Genomic DNA, 19,900 nt, shown 5'->3' with positions numbered 1-19,900 from the left:
TCCTTCACAGGGGAATAAAGAGATAATGCAAACACTAAGACAGCAGAAGGGTAGATAAGAGTCTTAAAGGACAAACTGTTCCAGTAGTTTTATTAGCAAAGAAGCTGTGTTTTGAAAGAAAATAAATACAAGGAAGACATTTTCATAGCCACAATGAAAATAACAGCTACTACAGCAAAATCCCTGACCATTAACAATACAACAAAGACCTGAAGATCGAGGTCTTTCCTTAGGAAGGCTGAAGGTAGCAGGCTGTTTGGGTTTAGTGTGCAGTCCTGTGACCAGACACAAGTGTCAGGAGGAGTCCCCGGAGCTAACCAGACTTGAAAAGAAGAATAGCAACTTGGCCGAGGTAGAAGTAGATGAAGTGCTTGGTCTCATGAGTCACGTAGCTGCCGAAGTTCCTTCCCACGATGCAGTGCCAAGTGGGATTGTATTTCTTGTCGAATTCCTGCAGAAAATAGAACATGGAATTTAGCATTGCTTGTACTAACATTTATTTTGGCACTGATATGTAACTTGTTAGCAAGTATCCCTCTCTGAAGAAAGCAATTAAGGAGCAGCATATGCTCTTAAGTGCAAGGATCATCTGTTGTCTTAGTACATTCTGTTGCTTACCAAGAAAAAAAAAAAAAGCTTCCTAACAAAGCAGGAATAACTTTAAAATGTATATGTTCAGGGAAAAAACTTTTCTGCAGAAGTCATACCATGATTTTAAATGGTAACTTTTAAGAACTTTGTTCTAAAGCTATAGAAATTAAGCCATTAATTTATCTTCACTAGCTAATTCTTAATGAGGATGCTGAAAGGACTCTTAATGGAAAATTCTCTGCTGCATCCTTAATCTCATGTCATGAGAATATTCCTTCTACCCATCATACTTGGAGACTGCTCTGAGTTTCAGATAAACTCGTAGCTACAAGGCTTGTATGAATAGAAGCTTACAGCCAGTGCCTGTGTATTGTGGAGTCCACCAGCCCCAAGACGAAGAGACTTTTTGTGAGAACATGCAAGAGTTTGCATTCTGCTCATCTCCATCTTGCAGCTCGAACCTACAGCTCAATCTGGCTCCAAGTAGGAACCGGAGAAGAACTGACAACCAGTAAGTGCCGAACCATCTGTTCTGCATTAGCACGAACAGTTTGTCTCAAATGTGGTGGGAAGGGGACAAAAAAAAAAAAAGTTAGGAGGTCAGCAAGGCAGCGCTGCTGTCCCAGATGGGTCCCGGGGCCAGGCCAGCCCCTCGCCCAGCTGCGCTCCCCCTGCCCTGCCCCTCCCGCCGGCGGGGCCGTGACCCGGGGCTCACCTTCTTGATGTGCGCGGCGATGTCCTTCTCGATGTTGTACTTCTCCAGCGCCTGCGTGGCACACTCCACCGAGTCCTGCTGCATCTCCTCCGACATGTCCGCGTTCTTGATCACCGCCTTTCGCTCGCCCATGGCTGCCTGCGGGGAGCGAAGCCCGGCCCGGCGTTGCGGCAGCAGCAGCCCCCACGCGCTCCCGGCCCGGCCCCCGCCGAGCTCTGCGGGTGCTCCCCGCGGGCCGCCCCTGGACCCGCCCCCGGGCCCGCCCCCTCCACGCCCCCCAGCCGATCATTGGGCGTCGCCACCGCTCTCCCGAGCGCTCATTGGCTGCCCCAGCAGGGTTTTGCCCTTGCGTTTTCTTTCGGCCCGGCATGCTCCGTGCCTGAGGCCGTTGCTATGGCGACGGGGAGCGGCGGGCCCGGCCCTGAGGGGTGGCAGGGGGGTCCTGGCTGTGTGCGCCAGAACTGCTGAGCCAGGGCAAAAAACACCTCTTCTGTAAAACAAGCTCAGCCTCCAGCACGTCTAAATATGTCCCAGTTTCCGTACAAAGTTTAAATATGTCCCAGTTTCTGTAAAACGCCGTCCTGCAGCTGATGCGTGGCCCCCAAAGCCATTTTGTTACTCGCCCCAGCCCAGGCCACCACAACGCAGAACTTTGCAGAATTTCCCCTCACACTCTGTGCAGCAGAGTGCTGCCTCCCCGTGAGCCGCCATCCCTCCCCTGAGATGCCTCTTGCTGAGGGGAAAGCCTGCCCACGTCACAGGGACACGCTCCATAGCTTATCAGTCACGTTTGATCAGTTTTCCTATCAATATATCTCTATTCAATTTGTCACCGTCTTTCAGACCAAGTGATCTCTGACAAAAATCTTTTACCCCTATTTACTGTGATCAAGTGAGCTCTAAACTTTGTTCCTTTATTGAACTGGATCCGTCAGACTTAAGTGCCATTCGAGGCACCTTTTGCAGACCTCAGAATTTCTGCAACTCTTGCCTTTTTTTTTTTTTTTTTTCCCTAATGAAGCAAGATGTTTGGGGAGATCCACAGTGCTCTGTTTTGTTAGTTTCACTCTCCCTGGGGCACTTTCTGCTTATACTCTCAGCAGCAGCTACAAAATTGCTGTTGAGTGTTGCACAGCTGGTGATCTGTTAATAACAGGACTCTGAGCTTTTGTCTATAGCAAACAGCACAGCAGGACTTACAAGAGGTTTTAAAAGGTTGGTTGGTGGGACTGCCATTTCCTTGTAGAAATAAACTCCAGAAAAGTCATCCACCTCACTGAAAATGAAAATACTTTTCACGTTACCGCAGTATAGTTACCTGCTCAGTGTCACTCATAGCAAAAGTAGCATAACTGCAAGAAACCTTTTGCATTTTCAAGCTCTGAGGCAACCTCGGAAGAATATACTCTCCCCCAAAGTATTAAAACTGGATAATGTAGTACTTTTGCCATTCTGTAGTATCTCAGAAATAGCTTTCGGTTTTAGCAGCCAGGTTTTAGCATTACAATTAGAAGAGATATAATTCACAGCTTTGTTTTCTATACCACCATCATCAGAGTGTGTTAGGAACAACTTTGAAAGTTATGAAATTAAAAGAACTTATCTGATTTAATGCAGCAGGTGAAAGGGTGTAAGAAACCTTGTGTGCTAACAACTTGAAGAAGCTTTGGGATAGTCTTGGGGCCACCATCCATGTAAACAATTAATTTACAGAACCATCTGTAGTCTCTGCAGCTCTAGCAATGGTTCTTTAAGTACTAGACAGTTTTGTGCTGACAGGAACGAACCATTTAACAATCTTCCCAGTGCTTACAATGAACTTTAGAAACACCCATGAATCTCTGAGGAGGTGGTTGTTTGGTAGCTGCAGGCACATTCTGTGCATTTATTAAGAAATGGTTAGCTGAAGGAACAGATGTGATGACGACTGCAAGAAATGTCAGTGTGGGTGAGATACATGGCTTTAAAGAGAAACATAAAAGCCTGAGATACATGGCTTTAAAGAGAAACATTAGAGCTTTACTTGTTGATCAAGAATGTAAAAGTGTAATTTCCCTCGGGATAGAGCTGCAGGGGAAGGCAGAACAAATACATACAGGAGATGATAGCTGGAGTAGAAGAGGTGCCAAAGAAAATTGGGTAATGGACAATGTATACCATGAGACTCCTGTTGCAGATGGAGCTTAGATTGCAAGCACTTTTCAGTTGAGGCTGCTTTTTTTTATTCCTGTGTTGAATACAGTATCACTACAGCTAACAGAGATTTTTTTCCTGGCGCTCCCAGTTACTACCAAAGCATAAAATAATCGTTATTATCAATAAACAAACTTCAGTTCTTGTATTTCCATACAACTAAAGAAACCTCCACCTTGAAATTTTATTTGAAAACCTGGCATCTATATGCTAGGGAATCTAATACATTATTATATCTTACAGATCTGCATAGTAATGGAAAAAAAACTTAGCAGATTATAAATCAAGCTATCTCCATAGTGTCCAGTGGAACTAGAGACATTTACAGCAGCTCAGTATTTGTCCTGACCCTTTTTTTTTTTTTTTTTTTAACTGAATTAACTATTTTTCTTTTTGCTCTAACTACTAACCACTGAGAAAACACAAGTTGTTTTACAAATACATATTATGCAGTATGGCAGAATTTACAGGTCACAATTTTGTGATACAGGTCCTCATTTTTAGCTACTTGTTTGCCTGGGTTTATAAATTGCAACATGGCAGAACACTGTAAGGATTTGAGCCAGCCCCAGAGCTGTCTGTGCTTCGAACCAGCACCATGAGGGGCATCTCGGCCCTGCCTCGGGGTGTCACCTGGGCCCAGAGGGGGTTCACGCCATCCCATGGGGTGCAGCACCCTCCACAGTACGCAGGCCATGGGACGCCAAGGTACTAACGTATGCTGCCCCGTAGGTAGCTCGTCTGGCCTTCGCAAGGGTTCCTCATTTGGTGGTTGTGGCTGTCTGAGTCAGGGCTGTAATTCCCTTATTAGTGGTGACGTTGTAACAAACCCCTTCATTAAGGAAATGTGTGTTTGCAACTTCTAAGGCAGTTCAGGCTGCAGGGAACAAGCATCAGGCAGTCTGTTCTCTCCCTCAGTGTGTGGGTAGGGGAGCAGCAGTGAACCGGCAGTTCTAAGGCTAGCCTCTGCTGCATGGGGAATGTGGGATCATCTCTGTCCAAATTGTTGGTTTGATTGTTGCTTTTAAATAGTTACTTGATGATACCTTGGGCTGGTAGCTCCTGCGGCCATGCAGTTCACTCTCAAATTCCTCTCCCTTTTTCTATGTAAATAATGTTGTCCCCATTCTCTCTGATAGTCAAAGGAGGAGGCCAAAAATGGGTAGAATGTGTGGGTATTTCTCAAAGTGGGAATTCTCTGCTAACATGCTTGTTGTATGGTACCCATTGAAGTCCCTCCTCGTGATTTATGTATGCATCATAAATGACTTTTAGGCTGAGCTTGTGCATTTGTGAAGGTTTATGATTTGCAGGCTCTGAATCTTGAAAAGCCTGACACTTTAGCACAGTGTTACAGCCTGGCAATTAATTGGATTAGTGGGATTAAATAGAAGCTTTAATTCAATACCCTTTAAAGAATTCAAGTATCAAAACAATTGTTTTATGTGAAGCTCAAACAAATAACGAAGTAACTGCAAAAAGGCACGATAAGAATGGAACAAGTGTTTGCTCTCGCTTCCTGCCAGACAAATATGAAAAAAAATCAGCTCCAGTCATTTCAAATCTTACTAAGCATGCAACCTTTCAGGGCAGCAAATGAAAACAGAACCTACTCAATGGCTGTGATTTCTTTTATCAGCAAAAGCAGCTGCGGTCCTTTTCACTCAGCCTAGGGTTTCCATGAAATACATGACAGACACACAATGGCCTGAGAGGGAGCTTGCCAAAGCAGTTTGTGGACGCAGCATTATGCACAAGCCACTAATGGCTGAACCCAATACCACCACTATTCAAACTCTCAAGCATTTTTCTCAGTGTTTTTCCAATTATGATACTCCTCATATGCTTCGTGGCCTTCTGAGATGTTGAGAAACAATGCACGTGTATTGTGAATCGCTAATTTTTTTATTACCTGTTGTTTGCAGGGATGTAGAATATGCAGTTCATAGGAGAAATAGTTATGGTAATGGCCATGCTCAGGACTTCGTCTATCAGGCAGGTGGCAGGGCCTGAAGGAGCACATGCATTGATCTGGTGGTGCTTATTACACAGAAGTACAGAGAGACAGAATGGGAGTAATGGCTTATCTCTGCAAACACATTCAGAACATGCACTCTCTTGAGGTGAGTTTGGCCCTCGGGGAAGCGTGTGCCAGCACAGTCATGGAGGACCCTTCTTTCCTTCTGGGATGCTCTCAGGAGCCCTAAGAGCAGACTCAAACTGGTGATTAGCAGTATCCTATTACAGTAATTGCAAGGGTCTTTTCTAGCACTTCATGGCTCAGCACATCATGATCTCTCCTAGTGCACGGCATTACAATTGGAGTACATAAATCTGGATTCTTGAACCTGTACTTGAAGGCAGCACCACCCAGGAAGAAAAGTTTGTTTTTCAGGCTTTTACAGTGCTTTTTATGCCTGGAAGTGAATGATCTGGACTATTTGGTTCTAGTTTGATGCAGAATTCTTCTTTCAGTGGGTCCCTAGTTTCCCTCAGCAAGCTTTGTCTTATCTTGCCTCTGACTAGTGGACGTTCAGCAAGGAAGCTCTCTGTGGCAGGATGAGTCAGTGGCAATGTATTTTATTTGCTATAGCAGTCCTCCCCATTTGGCCAGCACAGCACTTCTTCCTGTGATGGTCTCCTGCCCTCTGAGCCACTGAGGCAGAGCGTGGGTGCTCGTGTTTATCTTGGAGCTGTGCAGCTTCTTCATAACAACCCCCTTCCCATGGCTGACCTTCCTAGGACAAACATCCTGTCTGGGAACAAGATGTCTGCTCCAGAGATTTCCTTACAGAATTTCAAGTGTTGGCATGACTGTTACTTGAGGGTAACAGGCTAAGCCCTACAGTTAAATCCATTACTCTTCAGCACCATCTTACAAAGTACTTTTCATCCACATACATAGCTAATGCTCTAAAATTAAAAATCTCTCTCAAATTTTGTACAAATCTAGGTATTTAATTTGTGAGAATAAAAATACAAGGTGGGAACTAAAAGGTAACCCATACAGACATAGCGCACAGGGATACAAAAAAGGAAATACTCAGTGCAAGCAAAACATTGGAGTCAATCATCTCCTCAAAGTCCTCTTTCTTCTGTAATGAAAATCTGAGTTCTGTTTGTACTTCACAGAGATGCTGAACAATGTTATGGACTCCTCTGCCATACCAGGCTTTGTTACTTCTGACTCTACCAGAGCCAGAGATAAGCTAAAGGCGATACATATATTTATTTATTTATATATATATATATATATATCCCATTATATATATTCCAACTTCTTTTGTTTTACTGACAAACTAGTTCAAGAAAAAATAATGGTTGTGTTTTTTTTAATCATCGGCTTTTATTGTTCTCTCTAAAGACTTCAAGCCATTTGGTATCTTAAAGAACAACATCAAATACACTTTGCTAAACACAAGCACCATGACTGTCTCTCATGCTGCCTTCCAGCTTCACAAACAGTGAGTATTTCAACAACAAGACAATTTACAGCAGAAGGATGTTGTAAGAAGTTTAGCAGTGTGGTTGCTTTTCTTTATATCAAAATACGTGCGAGGGTATTTCATTTTTGACTGCACAAACCTTAGATTTCCCAATAAAATACAGAAATGACACGAGTTCTTTCACTGATAGCCCTGTAGAAAAGTCTCCTGTTCTTCTAGCTTTGGTAAAGGGATGTTACCTGATAGAAAACAAAGAGTTGTGTGAGACCAGCTGTATGTCACCTTCTGGGCAGCACAACTTAACATGAAAGTGCCTCTCCAGTTTATTCTGAGTACATACAGGCAGCTAAAATTTCCTGAGCAAGTGCAGAATGTAAGAAAGTTGTCTAACTAACTTCTCGTAAACAACTCAACGTGTGCAGTAGCTTTAAGGTACAACTGGCCTCTCTGCTGCTTTTAGACCAACAGACTGCATCTCTTTCTGGTTTGGTGGTGGTGTCGATGTGTTTTAAACAGGTGACTGCAGTTACTTATTTTAGTACTTCATTATTACTAGCTAATATTCTTGAAAGTAAAGTCAGCTATGGCAATTTACGTTTGTCAAATTAATTCAAGCAAGATTAAGTGTTTTTTTTTTATAAACAAGACAATACCTGGTGGGGCTACAAAATATTCCTCTACTTTCTCTCTGGCATTATTCAGCAGCTCTTTCGTGCAGTTGCCTTCTGTAACGTCATCTTCTCTGAGGTACAGAGACCTGGAGAACAAAGGTTGCTGGCTTGTCTTTACGTCATTCTGTGAGTATGAAGCGGGCATCTCTAAAGCTGGATTTTGGTGTTGGGTAAGCAGGGAGGTGTGTCGGGATGTTCTGAAGCAATAAACGCCACAGAACGGTATCTGGGGAGCAGTGTGTGTGGGTCACTCATGATAAGATATAGTCAGGAATGGGGGGGGATTGATCATTGCTGTGTTTACACGTTTGGATCATGGGTGCCAACGCCACACAAAACCACAATAAAACCTTTCTGTAAGAGGAGCCAAGCTCACACGGGGGGTGGCTCCCAGAGAGCAAGCCACGCAAACAAGCCAAGGCTGGGCATTGAGCAGCCCTGCGCCTCGTTACCTGTCCTCTAGCACCGAATCCATCGGCTCCACGCCCTCCGTGTTGACCTGGCGGAGCAGCTGGGCGAACTGCACGGCTCCCCGCAGCCTCTCCACGCCCTCCCTGTCGCGGAAATCCACCAGCGCCAGGCGCTCCAGGTGCCGCAGCACCTCCAGGCTCACCGGGCCCTGCGACAGCCCGGCTCCTCCGGCGGGGCCGAGGACGGCGGGAGCGGAGCCCCCGGCCCCCCGGTGGCCGCCCGCCCGCTCCTGGCGCTGTGCCGGTACCGGGGGGCCCCGCGGCCGCCCCCAGCCCAGCGCGGCGCTGAGGCAGCGGCACGGCCGCATCGAGCCCCGGGGCCTCGCGTCAGAGCCTGCGACGGAAGCGCTGAGGGAGGAGGAGGAGGAGGAGGAGAAGGAGGAGGAGGAGGAAGGGGAAGGAAGGGGGGGAGGCCGCCGCCGCCATGAACAGCGTGGGCGAGGCGTGCACCGAGCTGAAGCGCGAGTACGACCAGTGCTTCAACCGCTGGTTCGCGGAGAAGTTCCTCAAGGGAGAGAGCGGCGGGGACCCCTGCGGGCAGCTCTTCAAGCGCTACCAGCTCTGCGTGCAGGTGCGGCCATGGCACGGCAGCCCCCTGCCCCTGCCCCTTCCCATTCCCCTGCCCTGCTCCCCTGTGGCAGCAGCCCTCGGTGTCCCCTCGGTGTCCCCTCGGTGCCTTTCTCTGTTTTTCTGCCGGCTGCGTGCCAGGGTCGGGGCATTTCTGGTGTTAGGAGGGCATCCCAGCCAGTCTTAAGGCTGCTTCTTGCAGATCGTGTTTTGTACCAAACGTTACATTGCTTAGCACTGTAAAGTGCTGTATAAAGCGCTGAAAACATTTCAGATTTAACTTGTTTGTCTTCCTTCTTCCCAGAAAGCGATCAAGGAGAAGGACATACCCATAGAAGGCTTGGAGTTCATGGGCGCAAGCAAAGCGAAAACTGAAAACTCCTCTTGACTTCAGCTGTATGGATGGAGTCGCCTACGCGAGCCTTGGGACTGAAAGGTGACCAGACAGCAGACAGGACACCACCCGGATAAGACCTGTGTGTTTAGGAAGGAAGGAATGTGCTCAGCTTATAAAAGCAAACTACCACAGGAAAAAACTGGATCACGTGGTAACTTCTGCCTCCTTTCGAACGAATTTTGGTGGTGGTTCAGCATCTAACAGCGTGAACAGACGGTTTAACTAACTTCCCATTGAATGTACCCTGTGACGGGAGAATGCTTGTTGGGATGTTGAACTTAGCAGTTGGTTTATGACTCCTTTCTCTTGCTTATTTATATAACACTTGAAAGCGTCTAAAAAGAGTGTGAAGAAGGTTAATTTCCTTTGTCTCATCTCTGTGGTGCTGGATTTTGGTGGAAGAATTTTGATTTATATGATCCTGAATGCTTAGGGGCTAAAGCATTGTTTTGTGTCAGCAACAGAGATGGTAGAAAAGCACTTTTGCTGGACCTGCAATAACTTAGCTAAAATAAATATAACCTGGTTATACTTTGTTCAAGTGTGTAAGGGTCTGGTAGAATCTGGTTATGACCTGCAAGGGGGACAGAGGTGGCGTGCAACAGAAGCTGAAGAGAACACACTGAACCTGGAGGCTGCTTTCTTTGGCCTTTTCTGAGGTACAGAAACAAACCTGAACTTGAATTCTCTCCCCTCTAGTGTTACATACCCCTGCAGTGAAACTGCGCAGACCTGGCCATCTTTCTGCACACTAGCACTAAGCACCCAGTTGGCCACATTCCCTATTAGGTTTTTGCTCAATGCAGTTAAAATATGTCTTAAAAGAGAGCAACATTGATTGAAGCTTGACAAATGTTAAAAGCTCCAGCTGCCTGTACTGCCTCTTGGGGAACACCTCACCTGCTCATGAAACTGCCCTTGGACCATGTAACAAGGTGTGTACATACACCTAGCAAAGAGCTGGCTTGTAAACTACAGAAACTCTGAGCAAGTTACTCGTTAGGTAGCAGGAGTGACTTCTGACTGGTTGAAATGCTTGGCTGACTTGCCAGGTACCCCTCTGTGTAACCTGGCAGTGGGCATTGGGCACTTGTTTTTCCTAAATCAGGTATCTGAAATCCTCTTCCTTTCACTGCCAGTGGAGGAGTTAAGGAAGCTTCTCAGCAGAAGGTTGGTGGGTACTTCTTGTGTAGTTGTGAAGGAGTTATTAGAATTACCCTTTTCCTCTCCAAATCTGTTTCATACTCTGTCCATCCTGAGCTATTTCAGCAGCAGAGCTTTACTCCTGTGGATCTTGCAGCAGCTTGAGGAAGGGTGTTCGGAAGAGAAGCAAGGGATCAGGACCCACCGCTCCTCATCCAGTGGCTTGCGGAGCACCACTGGGGCAGGAATCAGCCAAACTGTCCCCTCTGCACCAACACAGCTAAGAGAGTACAAAATACTCTGGACTGGGGACAACAGGGAAGTGAACTTCCTAATTGTCCTAGAATAACAGTGAGGAAAAAAGTGAGTATCATGCTCTTAAGCACTATTAGAAGGGTCATTCAGTGGCTTTTTTTTTTTTTTTTTTATTAAAAAGATGGAGTTCTCAAGCCATAGCTGGCTTGTCTGCACCACAGCTTCTGAGTAACTACTGCAGCCACAGAGCAGCCCGGTACTTGTGCAGACCAGAAATGACAGCGCACGGGGGCTACACACATTGTGCCCCGTGTCTTCAGTGATGGCCTTAGCATCACTCACACAGCCCAGGTGAACCACGCTCGCTCACGGTGCATCAGACAGCTGGCAGAGCAATCTGTACGGGGCTGAACGGAGCACGTACCAAATAAGCTGTTACCGCTTGCTGCTGGGTCACTCAGGTGTAAATAAAACCAACTTTTGGTTGGTAAGGTAAGGGACGTCTCCAGGAGCAGTTTTATAATAGCGTTTTAGGGTCTGTCGAGTAGGTGGTGGTGTTTTTTTTAAGGAATAATACATCCAACCACTTTGCTTTTCTATAACCTTCATGTAGGAATAAATGTGGTGTTATCTTGCCAGCTAGCTCTGAAATAACTGTGCCCATTTGTGCCTTGTTCTTTATATTTTAATATATAAAAGCTTGTCTGAAGTCATCTTACTACAGTGTTCTGCTATGGGGATGAAATTTGCACTGCGGCATGGGGCAGGGAGTCCTACAGCACCCCCCGCTGGATTTCAACCCCCTGGCTCACCTGACACCCATCCCTTGCCAGCAGCGGGGTGCTGAGAGCTGCTGCCTTCTTCCTTTGGGGAAAAAACAGTACTAGCAGCAAAGACAGAGCTTCTTGTCTTCCTACTGTGTAAAAGAATGTAGAAGCTACGGGGGGAACTGGGAAACAGTTGAGTTGGAGAAGAAAAACTTAAAAATTAACATCGTATTGGAACAGACCTGGGGTCTTAGAATTGTTACCTATGGAAGATAATGATCTCCTAGGTTCCCTTTGAAAACTGGAACTAGCGAAGCTAAAAAGCTTCTGAGTGGCAATGGTCTGTAGTACAGACATGCAACGGAGCAAAAATCGTTTCGGTACGCAGCATCTGTATGAGAATGTTGTACAAGGAGCCTACAGCTGTATGAGAAGCAGGGGCATGAACAGCAGCTGTGCTGATACACCAGAGAATGTGAGAGCTAAAGATAAATGCTGTGCAGGCACACAGAGCTTAAGTTAAACACCTTTGCTGGAATTCCATCTCAGGAGGGGCTGGGTAAGACACAGTTGCCTTCGTGTCTCTTGAATACCCCAATAGTTGACTATGCAGGATGTGCCTCAGCACATGCTCAATTTCTATCTACAGATGAAGTTATTAGGCTAATACTGAGCGTGGGATGACAACGCTTATTTAAACCAAACAAAATACTCAATGTCATGTCTGATTATTCCATTTCGTGTGCTTCCTGATGAACGCATGACTGCTGTCAGTGTTACCAGATGCAGGAGCAGGTGTTAGCAGGAGGTCAGTCCAACCCCTTGCTCCTGCACTGTCCTGTGGGGAAGCCTCAACACTAAAATATGGAACTTCTGAGGAGTCGCAGGATAACAAAAGAGTCAGATCCTGAATTCAAGTTTGGAATCATTTATTTAAAGGACCTCTACACAAGTACAGGTGGAGCATGCACCACCATTCAACTTGACTGTAGAAGGAATGTGGTTTTTCTTAAGTGATGGTTCCCACAGAGCAGCCTGGTCCAGACACAGGGAGAGCCAGAGTCCTGGCTGTGGTCAGCATCTCAGTGTTCATCTTCATAACCGGTGGGGAGGGCATTAACGTGAGGGTTGTGGAATAGAGTTTTGTTCCCATCGCCCCAGGGGAAGGGCTGTTGGAAGAAGAAGAAAAACAAAGCCCTGACAGATAACCAAAGGATGTGCCACAGCACAGGAACTGTGAGCTCAACAGCAAACGTGGACTCAAACAAGGTGGCACTGCTAATAGCCTGGAGAAAGCAGGAGCTAGCAAATAATCTCCAGTAGCAGGAAGCCTTCAGATATCAAGGTCAAAGCTGTCACTTAAACACATAAATCCACTGTACCATACCACGAGGACCCCTGCTTTGAGAATTGGGGATCACCTCTGTTAGCCTACAGGCCTGCATCAGTAAGCAGAGCAGCTCCGTGACTTAACGTTTTTCAGCAGGATTACTTGGGGACGCAGCTCTGCGTTAGCCTGAGGCAAGCAGAGCAGCTCCACGACTTGATATTTATCAGCAAGGCCTTAGAGGGATTATCTAGGGCTGGGGAGAGACCTGTGGGTACAGCGGGTCCCTCACCTGAGCCGCAAGGAGCGTGCTGTGCCAGAGACAGCCACGAGCTCAGGCTGTGGCTATGCACACAGCACCTCCGGAGATGCAGGACAAAGAGCTGCGCTCAGCTCGGGCGGCACCGCGCTCTCGGCGAGGAGCAGGAGGAAGAGGAGGAGGGGCAGGGGGAAGGTGCGCCAGGGGCGGCCGTACCTTGGTCCTGATGCGGAGGTGCGTGTAGGGGACGAACTCGGGCCGCTCGCTCTCGTGCTGCGCCTTCAGGTAGCAGTTCAGCATGCACACGGCCACGCCGGGCAGGGCCACGACGAAGCTCAGCGTCCTCCACAGCCGGGCTGCGGGCACGGCGCGGCTCAGGCCCGGCCCCGGGGGCACCGCGACCCCTCCCAAGGGCAGCGACCCCCCGCCCGCGGGCCTCTCCCCGCCGCCCCCGTTCCCTCCCCGTTACCTCCCCCGGCCTCGTGTGCCCCCGCCGCCATGCCGCGTCCCGGCGCCGAGCTCAGGGCCTGGGCGGCGCGCAGCAGCCGTGACCCCCTCCCCAGCGCCGCCATCTTCCTTCTCCTCCGCTGACCGGAACCGGAAGCGGGCCCGGGGCCGGGCGCTGCGCTTCCGCCGCCTGCCTGACCTTGAGCTGCGGCGGGCTGCGGGCGGGATGCTGCGCATGCGCGGCCCGGGAAGGGAGGGGGAGAGTGAGAGTCACGTGATCGCGCTCGCGCAGCGCGGCTGAGGGGAGGGGAGGGGGCGGCGCCATCTTGGCGCTGAGGGGGGGACGAAGCGGGGCTGGCGCTGCCAGAGGGGAGGGAGATGAGGGGTGTGAAGGGGAAAAAGTGAGGGGAAAAAGGCAGCAGCCTGACCTGCTGAAAGCAGGATGGATCCTGTAACCTTAGAGCAAATCACAACGTTCTGTAGCAGGAACTGCGTGAAGAGAAATGCCCTTTGTTATAGCACCTGTGAGCAAGCAACAGACATTGATGCCTCCAAAGCTGTTGGCGTGGTCATTTAAGAGCCAAGCAGTCGGTAAACCAAGGTGTAGTGACACAAGTAGCAAGCTGCTGCCTCTGAAATAGTCATAAAGTGCAACACTAATATAAAGATTTAGAGCCGTGCTGCTGCAATAGCCTCAAAGGCAGCAGGAGGTGAGAGCAGCCAAGGTGTGCTTCTCCCTGATCCCCCAACACCTCTGCTCCTCTGGCAGCCCTGAACGTGCCCCTCAGGGAAGGGGATGCCCTGGGACAGCTCTCTCCGCACTGGCAGCTGACAGCAAGGCTGCCCCGCGCCACCAGCAGCTCCTGTGAGCGCTGCCTCCGCTCCTGGAACTCCAGGGGGCTCGTGGAGAGGGGGCTCAGGTCTGTCCTCAGCCTGTGCTGGCAGCTTCGTTACAGGCTTATTTAAAGCAGGATTTTCTCAGGCTTTATCACCCCAACCGCTGCAATTAATCTCTGTATTAGCTATGCCAGGAGACTAATGGGGCTGATTCACTCTTCTTTAAAAGCAGCGTAAGTTGGGAGGGACGGCTGAAATACACAAAAGAATCCATGTGAATATTTTCTTCTAGCTGACAGAAGCCAGACAAGTATTTGAAGGAAACGAGCTCTTCTAAGAATAGAATTGTGAGGAATGTTTTGATACCATTTATAAAATATTCTGAACTGTACAGCGTGCAATGATTATCATCACTGTGATGATTCTGTTCATCACAACAGCATAGATTTATGCAGAGGTTTGGGGAAAATACTGGTGAATGAACCCAGCTCTGCTGCTGCCTCAGTAGCTACCTTTGATTACTGACCTATGGTGTGAAAACCACCCTTTGCACTCACTGGTGGGCACTGGTGCCTTACAGAGCAGACTGAGGTTTTTTCCAAAGCAGATCTCTATCACTCCATTTAGAAACTAGCTGGTCGCCTTTAAAAATGTGATCCTAAATCCAATACTGGGAGCCCTCTGAGTGCAGAAATGCTACACAATTTACTTAAAATAGAGAGAGAATCAAAGTGGTGGGAGCCAGTCACTTTCAGAAAGTTTTTTTTCAGTGTGGTGGTGGGGTAGGTGGAGATCAGGCCAGGATCTTGAACAGCCTGCCTCGGATATCCGCTAAGCACCTCCTGCTGGACATGCAGCATCTGCCCGACTGGGACACTGCATTGTATCGCTGCCCACTTCAGCAAAACTCTGAATGATTGCAGTGAGCTGGTGTTCACAGAATCACACGATCATCTAGGTTGGAAGAGACTTCCAAGATCACTGAGTCCAACCTAGACAATCAGTAACGGAAGAGCTAAGTCCTGTTCCTCCAGTCTGACATCCCTACACCAGATCACCACTCCACACAGGGCACGAGGTCACCGTATGGCCCAGGCCAAACTTCTGTCCCATGCCAGCCTTCATGAGCCTGGCAGAAAGTGCCACATAAGGGCTGCTCCACAGTGGGTTTGACCCCCCCCCCACATCTGGTGGCTGTCTTGCTATAAAAAAAGAAAACTGCTTATGCAATGGTGTTTTGCTGCAGAAATAGTTTTATTACTTACGGCATTTTTTTTGTTTTGTTTTGTTTTGTTTTGTTTTGTTTTGTTTTGTTTTCAGGGAAATATATATTCAAGCTTGGGTATAACCTTAAAAGTAGGCTGAGAGTACATCAGGGAGTACGAATGAGTTGAGCTAATGACTTGCTCAGGCTCAGCCTCTGCTTTCTGCAGCCTTTACTGAGGGAGAGAGCTGGTGGAGTTGACTGACCAAGTTGAAAGAAAAAAAAAAAAAAAAGTTTGTAACACAAGGTTTAGGCTTGTTCTAAGCATGGAAATCCTTATGGAGGCAGGAAGCGTTAGCTTTCAGAGACCAGTCCTAAAAGTGAGTTCTGCAATAGCTTTCACTTTATTTCACAATCAGAGCCCATTCTCAAAAGTCTTTTGCCTTATTTATTTATTTATTTATTTATTTAATAGTTGCAAAGCTGGATAGCAGGCAGCAGAGAGCACGGATGAAGCGGTGCTGAGCTGTGATTTCCCGAAGCCTTCCATCCCAGCGGCAGGAGCAATGCCGGGCTGGCCCGCCTGGTGGCAAACTGCTTTCGCTGGAAGCACCTCTCTGCTTAGCAGGTTTGGGAACAAATGCGCTCGCTGGGACTGCGGGCTGTCACCTCATCACTCTGCGTTTGGAGATTTTCAGGGGCCCGCTCACCCCTCGGGAGCAGCACTTTGCCCTCCGTCAGGTACCGACCAGGGCAGCGTCGTAACAAACGCAGAGCTGGTGCTGCAGAGATCGTGCCCGTGTCTCAAAGTTCACAGAGTTTCTGGGGGGTTCTTCATCCTCCCCCTGTAGTCCTGGAACTGCGGAAATCAATATTCTGCCATCTGTAAATCCTTTGTTCCCCTTTTCACCAGGGCTTTATCAGCTTTGTAAGTGAAGGAGGGAGGGGGGGAAAAGGGCGTTGAGAGAGCCATTGTCCCTTCTCTCGGGAATGATCTGGAAGTGCTATGCAAATCTTCATTTGAAGACCCTGGGAACTGGGGGAGGGCTTTAGCTGCGAGCTCAGTAGGAGGGGAGCTCCGCATCCCTGCTCACACACTTCTGCCTCGCGCAAGTAGCGGGGAAGTTTTTTTGAACTGCCAGAAGAGACGTTCTGTGCTTTGTGCGCTTCTGGGAGGTTTTGCGCTGCTGTCTCCTGCTTTGTGCTTTTTTTTTTTTTTTTTTTTTTTTTTTTTTTTTTTTCTGCCTGCTTCTGCTAAATTTTTGCATAAGAATTGGGTAGGGGAGAGATCCAAGGGCTGCAAGTGGTAATTAGGAGATCAGCGCAGTGCAGGGCGCACAGACACAGGCTCCCTCCCCGCACACCGATCTGGGTCTCCTGCCAGGCAGCGGGTGCAGCTCCAGCAGTGCTGGCCTGGGTGCCCTGTGAGCACAGCCCAGCTGCTGGCCTCAGCACAGAGCACGGACACATCAGTAAGCAAATGATGTGGCTGTTAAGGACTAAGGAGTAAAATAGTTCGCACTTCTCAAATTATCACATTGTAGCCACGTCTTAAAAAGCCCCCTCTTACCGGGGCAAAGACTCGGAGCGCAATACCTGCTTTGTGAAACCCTGCAGCCTGCTCCGGCTTGGCCCGGAGATGTGTGTCACCTGTTTTGTATTAGGAGGGGTCACACTAACCGCCAGTTTCCTGGAAACTGTGTAGGGTCCTTCTCGGGCCTCCTGGAAAGGGAAATATCCTGGCTATGTGGACACGTGGGTGAACAGGATGGCGAGGAGAGAGTGAGGATTCAAATCTGGGCATTTTGGTGTTTATACTCTTCATTCATGTAAAGGCAGTCACAGCCTTTGATTTTGTGACCTTTTTCCTGGCAGCAGTCCCCTTGTTTATTTTTCAGTCTTTCAGGGAGGTTGTGTACCAACAAACTGTAAAAATAAAATAATAATTAAACAAACAAACAAACAAACAAAAACTTTTTTACTTTCTAGTAGTGACAGCTCTGGAGAATTATCCCGGGCTGCTGAGAAGATGCAGCTTTTCAAAAATCTCATGTTTAGTTAAAGAAACATAGAAGCACATGCTGCAAGGCTCGAGTCTCTGTTACCTTTTGCATTGTATCCAAAGCAACTTAGAAATTTCTGCAAGTACTCAGCTGCTCTACAGAGGGAAAGTGCATCACAGGCATACCCTCAAGCACAACTGGGTCTAAATCTGCTCTCGTTTTTTTCATGTGTAACCCTGGAGTGACTCAGCTGGCTCAGATGAAAGTCCTCTGGATCTGCCCTAGCTGGAATCCTGCCTGTACGTCCCCCCCACGCCCCTCAGTGCTCCTGCTACCTGTGCACACTCACACATCTGTGCAGATGCTCCTCCAAGTGCACTCGTCTGCATGTGGGCTGGGGTGCGAGTGCACGTTTCTCTCGCCCACTCTTCACATACGCATGCAAACACACGCATTCTCAAGTGCACACATCCAGTCCCTTTCTCCTACATACATTTACGCACATACACAGACCTTTCTGAAAGCTCCTGTTTTCAGCAAGGTTTTATTTATAGGTCCTGCCTGGTTGTGAATGTGAAAGGGAGAAAGCCCCTCAGAGGGTGCCTTTCATGTGTAAATCAGCCTCGGCTGAGAGCATTGGGGTCACTGAGAGGAGGATTTCTCTCTTAATTACTCAGAGAGAAAGCAGGCAGGGGACTTTCTCAAACTAATAGGGTTGTTCTCTGCTGGGGAAAGCAGCTTGAGACACCCAATTTCTCTCGCATCAGACTTCGGGCCCTGATTCACAGGCCTCTCCTGCCAGTAGCAGAGCCACTGTGTTTATGGCAATAGCAACAAACTGATCAGCTCCCAGTCCAGCTTCCTTATTGAAGATGTCTCAGTTCGTTCTGATAATTGGGTGTTCTTTGGAGGCCAGTGGAAGAGCTGAGCTAGTTTACTTCATTACTGTACCAGTGCTCTTAGTCTGTGCTGTGTACAGCTGGGACGCCATCCGAGTACCTCAGCATTCTTGCAGACATACTTGAAAGCTTCATGTGCTCTGCAAAGTAGAAAACTGTTGTTGTGTAAAGATTAATGCAGTGAACAGGGCTCTGTAGTTGGACTCAAAAACAACTCTGAGCTTGCGGTTCAGCCACAGAATGCCTTTGTGGCCTTTGACAAGCCCATGTATGTGCCCGCTTACCCTGTCCCAGCTGTGAGTGGCATCATCTTCTCTCCAGAATGGGAGAACAGAAGTCAGTGTGGATTGTGATGCTCTTGGTTTTAAAGCTGTGAATACAAACATAAACATGGGTGATGAGCAGTCTGAAGAGATTTTTTTTTTTTTTTCTTGGAATGCAATACAGGCATGTGGATTCCCCTGCTGAGGTATCCCTGTCACCATTCATCCTTCAACACAACACAAAATCGAGCCTGGAAATCTGCTCCAGAGGCAAGAATACCCCAGCCATGAGCCACTCAGTCCTCTGGAGGAGCCACAGGACCTGCCTGTAGAGAACACACCAGTACGAGGTGTACCAGCAGCTGCAGAGAAGAGATTCACTGTGTTGCCCAGTGCACAGGTGCCCACAAGCAGGTGTATGTTTTTTTAACTTCATTTTACTCAGTTGAAATGACATCCTCTCATCTGTATTTCTTTTTCACGGGGCTGTTTCTTTTCTGGATAGGAAATAAATGCTTTGAGGGCTCTTGGTTCCCAGCCTGTGCACGAGCAGCCCCTCCGGAGCCCTGGTGCAGGATTCTTGAAGCTGTATGAGTTCAGCTTGCCCAGGAAGGCTGAGGTTTTATTCCAGGAGCACCTGTTTGAGGAAGCTCGCAGCAGCGGTGGGGGCCATCAGCAGATGAGGTCAGCAGTCTGAAGTGTCTGCAGAGGTCAGAGAGAAATGAATGGGTCATTTCTTTTGCAAATGAAGAGCTGCAGCCTGGAGCAGCCTTAGCAGAGCCCAGCATGTGGGTCCAGGCTGTCCCTTTTATGAGCTGATGGAAATGGGGCCCAAAAGGACTTCCCTGATGGAGTTCTGTCATAGCCTTTGTTAGCTTTGCCTCCCGCAGCATGCGCTAGGCATAGAATATGGATTGGGGGTTATCCTGGCTACCAGCACAGCCAAGAGGATGCAGGCTTTATGGCTGCAGAGAAAACCTAAGGCTGCAGGGTATCCTTATTGCTGTTCCACTCGGAAAATCTTGTTTTAAGATGTAGAACGCACATTTCTCTCTGATTTAGTGCTCCTTCTTATCCAACCTGCAGTAAAATGACTAAAACCAAGAGCTGCCTGAAAATAATGCACATCAGTGAGTAATAGGGACTAAAAAGCCCCGATTCTATTCTTCTTTCTGATGGTCAGTTTTCACTTTGCCAAGTCCTGTGAATGCCTCATGCCTCGCTATTCCTGTAAAGCACTGAAGAACAGTTGTATGTTCTTTTTTTTTTCTAAGGCATTTTGAGGATTCAGGGTGCAGAGTGCTTTATATATGCAAAGCGTTGCTATTAAGTGGCAGAGTCTGTCAAATAACTGCTTTTGTCTACTTTCTTATGCAACAACGCTATTTTCTCCAAATTGTTGATTTAGAGTTAACTTTATGCAGGATAAACAATGTCAGTTCTGTC

General features: G+C 47.9%; 4 protein-coding genes and 1 long non-coding RNA gene across 5 annotated transcripts in view; 2 read left to right on the top strand and 3 right to left on the bottom strand.

Annotated features, from left to right (window-relative positions):
- Positions 1-63: 63 nt before the first annotated feature.
- Positions 64-1,539, bottom strand: LOC137841219 (dynein light chain 1, cytoplasmic-like). Its single transcript, XM_068653908.1, has 2 exons — positions 1,307-1,539; positions 64-451 (listed from the first exon to the last, which is right to left on the bottom strand). The coding sequence occupies exons 1-2, from the start codon at positions 1,436-1,438 to the stop codon at positions 314-316; spliced, it is 270 nt and encodes an 89-aa protein (XP_068510009.1). The 5' UTR covers positions 1,439-1,539; the 3' UTR covers positions 64-313.
- Positions 1,540-6,820: 5,281 nt separating this feature from the next.
- Positions 6,821-8,436, bottom strand: GATC (glutamyl-tRNA amidotransferase subunit C). The gene is made up of 3 exons (XM_068653903.1): positions 8,069-8,436; positions 7,599-7,702; positions 6,821-7,184 (listed from the first exon to the last, which is right to left on the bottom strand). Exons 1-3 carry the CDS (start codon positions 8,392-8,394, stop codon positions 7,126-7,128), a joined length of 489 nt encoding a protein of 162 aa, XP_068510004.1. The 5' UTR covers positions 8,395-8,436; the 3' UTR covers positions 6,821-7,125.
- Positions 8,437-8,462: 26 nt separating this feature from the next.
- Positions 8,463-9,591, top strand: TRIAP1 (TP53 regulated inhibitor of apoptosis 1). Its single transcript, XM_068653911.1, has 2 exons — positions 8,463-8,657; positions 8,958-9,591. The coding sequence occupies exons 1-2, from the start codon at positions 8,511-8,513 to the stop codon at positions 9,039-9,041; spliced, it is 231 nt and encodes a 76-aa protein (XP_068510012.1). The 5' UTR covers positions 8,463-8,510; the 3' UTR covers positions 9,042-9,591.
- A 2,536-nt stretch (positions 9,592-12,127) lies between these two features.
- COX6A1 (cytochrome c oxidase subunit 6A1) lies at positions 12,128-13,431 on the bottom strand. Its single transcript, XM_068653904.1, has 3 exons — positions 13,271-13,431; positions 13,018-13,157; positions 12,128-12,384 (listed from the first exon to the last, which is right to left on the bottom strand). The coding sequence occupies exons 1-3, from the start codon at positions 13,371-13,373 to the stop codon at positions 12,298-12,300; spliced, it is 330 nt and encodes a 109-aa protein (XP_068510005.1). The 5' UTR covers positions 13,374-13,431; the 3' UTR covers positions 12,128-12,297.
- Positions 13,432-18,964: 5,533 nt separating this feature from the next.
- LOC137841225 (uncharacterized) overlaps positions 18,965-19,900 on the top strand; it is a 33,837-nt gene continuing 32,901 nt past the window's right edge. Inside the window, exon 1 of the long non-coding RNA XR_011088491.1 lies at positions 18,965-19,138. This is a non-coding gene — a long non-coding RNA (uncharacterized lncRNA). The remainder of the gene's footprint in view (positions 19,139-19,900) is intronic.

The sequence above is a fragment of the Anas acuta genome, chromosome 17 (genome assembly GCF_963932015.1).
Source record: "Anas acuta chromosome 17, bAnaAcu1.1, whole genome shotgun sequence".
Taxonomy (NCBI): domain Eukaryota; kingdom Metazoa; phylum Chordata; class Aves; order Anseriformes; family Anatidae; genus Anas; species Anas acuta.
This window is presented reverse-complemented; position numbering and strand designations above follow the sequence as displayed.

Coding starts and splice junctions, on each gene's coding strand:
- TRIAP1 (XM_068653911.1), top strand. CDS start 8,511: ATGAACAGCGTGGGCGAGGCGTGCACCGAGCTGAAGCGCGAGTACGAC. Junction 8,658..8,957: donor GCTACCAGCTCTGCGTGCAG/GTGCGGCCATGG, acceptor CCTTCTTCCCAG/AAAGCGATCAAGGAGAAGGA.
- COX6A1 (XM_068653904.1), bottom strand. CDS start 13,373: ATGGCGGCGCTGGGGAGGGGGTCACGGCTGCTGCGCGCCGCCCAGGCC. Junction 13,158..13,270: donor GGCACACGAGGCCGGGGGAG/GTAACGGGGAGG, acceptor CCGTGCCCGCAG/CCCGGCTGTGGAGGACGCTG. Junction 12,385..13,017: donor ACCTCCGCATCAGGACCAAG/GTACGGCCGCCC, acceptor TTCTTCCAACAG/CCCTTCCCCTGGGGCGATGG.
- LOC137841219 (XM_068653908.1), bottom strand. CDS start 1,438: ATGGGCGAGCGAAAGGCGGTGATCAAGAACGCGGACATGTCGGAGGAG. Junction 452..1,306: donor TCGCCGCGCACATCAAGAAG/GTGAGCCCCGGG, acceptor TATTTTCTGCAG/GAATTCGACAAGAAATACAA.
- GATC (XM_068653903.1), bottom strand. CDS start 8,394: ATGCGGCCGTGCCGCTGCCTCAGCGCCGCGCTGGGCTGGGGGCGGCCG. Junction 7,703..8,068: donor GATTCGGTGCTAGAGGACAG/GTAACGAGGCGC, acceptor TTTGTTCTCCAG/GTCTCTGTACCTCAGAGAAG. Junction 7,185..7,598: donor ATATTTTGTAGCCCCACCAG/GTATTGTCTTGT, acceptor GTTTTCTATCAG/GTAACATCCCTTTACCAAAG.